At 54.8% G+C, this 3902-nt stretch overlaps 1 protein-coding gene across 1 annotated transcript in view; it reads left to right on the top strand.

Annotated features, from left to right (window-relative positions):
• Window positions 1-1489, top strand: part of LOC104532415 (DNA damage-binding protein 1) — a gene marked incomplete at its 5' end in the record, with an annotated part of 11116 nt that extends 9627 nt beyond the window's left edge. The window contains 3 exon segments of the mRNA XM_010177622.1: window positions 226-328; window positions 702-825; window positions 1346-1489. Coding sequence (XP_010175924.1) covers window positions 226-328; window positions 702-825; window positions 1346-1429 — 311 coding nt within the window.
• Between the last annotated feature and the right edge of the window lie 2413 nt (window positions 1490-3902).

Raw genomic sequence — 3902 nt, 5'->3', positions numbered from 1 at the left:
TGGGGTTTCCTCCTGTCTCTGTTCTTCTCTGTTCCCCAGCTGAGTGACTCTCAATGCCATGCTCCCTTCAGAACCCTGCTTTTCCCCCTGGATTACTTCCAGGAGAGGAAAGTGCTTTGTCTTTCTTTGAAACTCCTTTTCCCAACTCCAGTCTCTGTCTGTTGGGAGCTGCTGGAATGCCCTGAGGTGAACCCTGCACCTTCATCTCCATTTTTCCCTTTGCAGGCCTGGTGACCTCGCTGTCGGAGAGCTGGTACAACCTCCTCCTGGACATGCAGAACAGGCTCAATAAAGTCATCAAGAGCGTGGGCAAGATCGAGCACTCCTTATATCCTTTCATAGCTCATTCAGGAGCCTGGGCCAGTCAGTGCTGGGGGCTGGCTTGTGAATTGGGGCTGAGCCAGGGGTGGGGTGGGATGGGGTGTTGGAGTTTTCTCTTTGTTGGAACACTCTGGTGGGAGTGTAGCTCACCTGGAGAAGGGTGGTGATGTGTTTGCCAGGGCTTTGTGCTTGAAGAGAGGGTGCCTGGGGTACAGAGGAGTCAATCTTACAGGGTTTGAGGTTGAATCTAGCTTTGTGGTAGCCCTAAAAACGTGGCCCAAGTTGTGTCACCCTCCCGAGGCAGCGTGGTCACCATCTGGGACAGCCCCAGGCTGGGGCTGATGTTACTCTGTGTGGATTCAGCTCCTTAACAGTGGCACCTGGAGATCGTTTCACACCGAGCGCAAGACAGAACCGGCCACAGGATTCATCGATGGTGACCTGATCGAAAGTTTCCTGGACATCAGCAGGCCCAAGATGCAAGAGGTGGTGGCAAACTTGCAGGTGAGCTGGGTGACGTGAGCTTGGGTCCTTCAGATTGAGCAGCAAGGATCCTGCTTGGGAATCCCAGACTGCTTTGGGTGGGAAGGGACCTTAAAGATCATCCAGTCCCAACCCCCCTGCCAGCAGCAGGGACACCTTCCACTAGACCAGGTTGCTCAAAGCCTCATCCAACCTGGCCGAGAACACCTCCAGGGAGGAGCAGCCACAGCTTCTCTGGGCAACCTGGGACACTGTCTCACCACCCTCACAGTGAAGAATTTCTCCCTCACATCTCAGCTCCATCTCCCCTCTGCCAGTTTCAAGCCATCACCCCTTGTTCTGTCACTCCCTGCCCTTGGCCAAAGTCCCTCCCCACCTTCCTGGAGCCCCTTCAGGTACTGGGAGGCCACTAGAAGGTCTCCCTGGAGCTTTCCAGGCTGCAGTAAATGACCAAATCCTAAATGCACTCCCGATGGTCTGGGAATGTTCTTCAGCACCTGCTGCTGTCTCTGTGCTCTGATGCTTTTTTCCCTCCTTGCAGATCGACGATGGCAGCGGTATGAAGAGGGAGGCCACCGTGGACGACCTGATAAAGATCGTGGAGGAGCTGACCCGGATCCATTAACAGGATTCGGGGTCATTCCCTAGCACCTTCCTCCACGCAGAGCAAGGGAATCTCTTCCCCACCTGCAGCTTGGGGACCCTCCTGGCCGGCTGCACTCAACACCAGCGGTGGTGGCCCTTGCCCGAGGGGACGTGAGGGAAGGAATCTCTGAAGGGAAGCCAGCTTTGCTAGGGATTTGGGGGGCTGTTGGTCAGGCACCACGTCATCACCTGCTTGGATTCACCAATCCTGCGGACTCGGCTGCTGACCCAGAACTGGGCTTTGCTGGTTGCTCTCGTTGGTTGACCAGCAGTTGGTTGACCAGCAGTTGGTTGACCTCGGCTGATGCGATGCCCTTGGCCTGGATTCACTCTTCACTGTTGTCTTTAGTACCTTTTTGTTTTGTTTCGTTTCATTTTTGATTCTTTTTGATTCATTGTGGTTTTTTTTTGGAAGAGGAAGCCAAGCTGCCTCGAGGGTGAGGACTGGGGAGGAATCATCTGGGGCTGGTGAGACGCATGGGCGTGGAGGGGGAGGATTTCTCTCCATCTGGGTGACGAAGCTGAGCGGGAAAGCGCTCTCCTCTCTCTCTCTCTCTCTCTCCACAAGATCTGTGACTCGCTCAGGGAGGGAAGTTCTGGGAAGTTCAAATCAGTTGTTGGTTTCTTGAGTTTTACCAAATAAAGTAGTCCAAGAGGAAAGGTCTGTCTCCTGGCACCGAGCTCCTCATCGTGACCGCGGGGGTGGCACCCGCTGTGTCCTCAGCTGGCTGGAGGGACCTTCTGTTCCCAAACCAAGGTGCTTTCCTGCGTTGAAATGTGGTTCTGTGGTTGGTGTTTTGGGGGGCAGCAGGTCTGGCCCATCGATCTGCAGGCGCTGGGGTGTGTGTTTTGTTTTCCAGATGCATTTTTATGGCTTTTCTTTGACTGGAAAGCAATTTGAGTTTCGTTTTTTTGGTGTAACCCAGCGTGGATGGGTTTGGCAGCAGTTTGAGTGCAGCTCATGAGGAGATGGATCTTCTGCTGAATTTTTGAGGAAATCTTCACCTTGTCCATCCCTTTGAAGGAAACACATCACTTCCTGGGATCTGAGGAGTTGTCTGGCATTAGCAGAGGAGCAGATGGAAGCCAGAGACCCTTCTCAACCAGCCCTGGCTTGTTCCTTGCAAGCCTGGACTCTGCTCCGGCACTCAGCCCGTGTCCCTGGGGCACTGTGGGATCAGAGCTTTGATTTTTCAACCTCTTGGTGCTCTTCCTGCTCCTTACTGGTGTTCTTGCTCCCTGGGACCTTGAGCTGAGCCTGTGTGAGTGACAAGGAGATGTGTCCTCTGCTCCACCACCTTCTCCCCACGGGAAGGGGTTTGTGCAGGAGACGCTGGAGCTCTGCAGGGTCTGGGATTGACAGGAAGCTGATGTTGGATGAGGCTGATGGATTTGGGATCTCAGGCTGGTCCTCCTCAAGCATCAATTAGCACTAACGATGCTGAATTCTCCCGGTAACTCACAATTTGAGGGTCTGGGCTGCTGCTCTGTTTCAGGAGGATCTTTCCCTCAGCCCCTGCAGCCCCACCTCTGCCGATGCAGAGCGATTCCCTCCCCGTGGGCAGCAGTTTAATCATTCTCCTCCCCCTCTAACATTGTCTATTTACTCTGTAAATTGTCCAAGTTGGGGTTCCTGCTGCCCTCCCCTATGGATTGCTGCCAAAATGCATGTGAGGGTGGTAGAGGAATCCCTGGCTGCCTTCCTCTTCCTCATCCTCTCCGTGGCTCTGTGTCCACTCTCCCCACCTGAGCCAGCCTGGATCTCACCCAACATGAGCCTCTCCAGTCCCACCCTGGCTGGGTTTGCTTCAGCACAAGGTTTGCCCCCAAAATCCTTCTCTCCTTGCAGCAGCAAGAGGTGGGCAGCGTCCTGAAAGCCAAGCTGGTGCTGAAAGCATCCTCCAGCTCCTACTAATATCTCCTAATTCTTAGGCCAGCCCTGCTTTCTCCGAGGAGGTCACAGGGTGAAGACTTTATTTGGATAAGGCAGCCCAGAGAAGCTGTTTGGGGCTGGGGGAAGCGGACTGTGACCCTTTGCACCCAGCCTGGGCTGTGTGTTTGTGCTGCCTGCAAGCAGACGGGGGTTTTTATGAGCTTGGCTGCCCAGAGCCACTCTCTTCCTTGGCTCCTCACCAAAATTGGGGGTTCTCGGGGAGCACACCCTGCAGAGAGCAGCACAGCTCATGTCTTATCATTCCCCAGCAAAACTGGGGATGCTGGTGCCAAAAAGATGCTGGCAAACTCCTTTTTTTGTGTGTGCAAACAGCCTCCTGCAGCGGGTTTGAAACGCTGCTGACCGGGGCAGGGCTGGTGTTGATCCCGTGCCACTGGCCACGCTCCAGCTGCACTCACTGGGAGCTGATGGCCAGGGCTGGGGTCACGTCCCTCTCTGGGCCAGGGTCTTCTTCTGCACCCCTAAAAGCAGCGTGTACCCCCCCACCCTGCACCCTGTA

The sequence above is a fragment of the Antrostomus carolinensis genome, unplaced genomic scaffold, assembly GCF_000700745.2.
Source record: "Antrostomus carolinensis isolate BGI_N321 unplaced genomic scaffold, ASM70074v2 scaffold25240, whole genome shotgun sequence".
Lineage (NCBI taxonomy): Eukaryota > Metazoa > Chordata > Aves > Caprimulgiformes > Caprimulgidae > Antrostomus > Antrostomus carolinensis.
The sequence above is the reverse complement of the archived record's forward strand: the minus strand, read 5'-3'. Positions and strand labels throughout refer to the sequence as shown.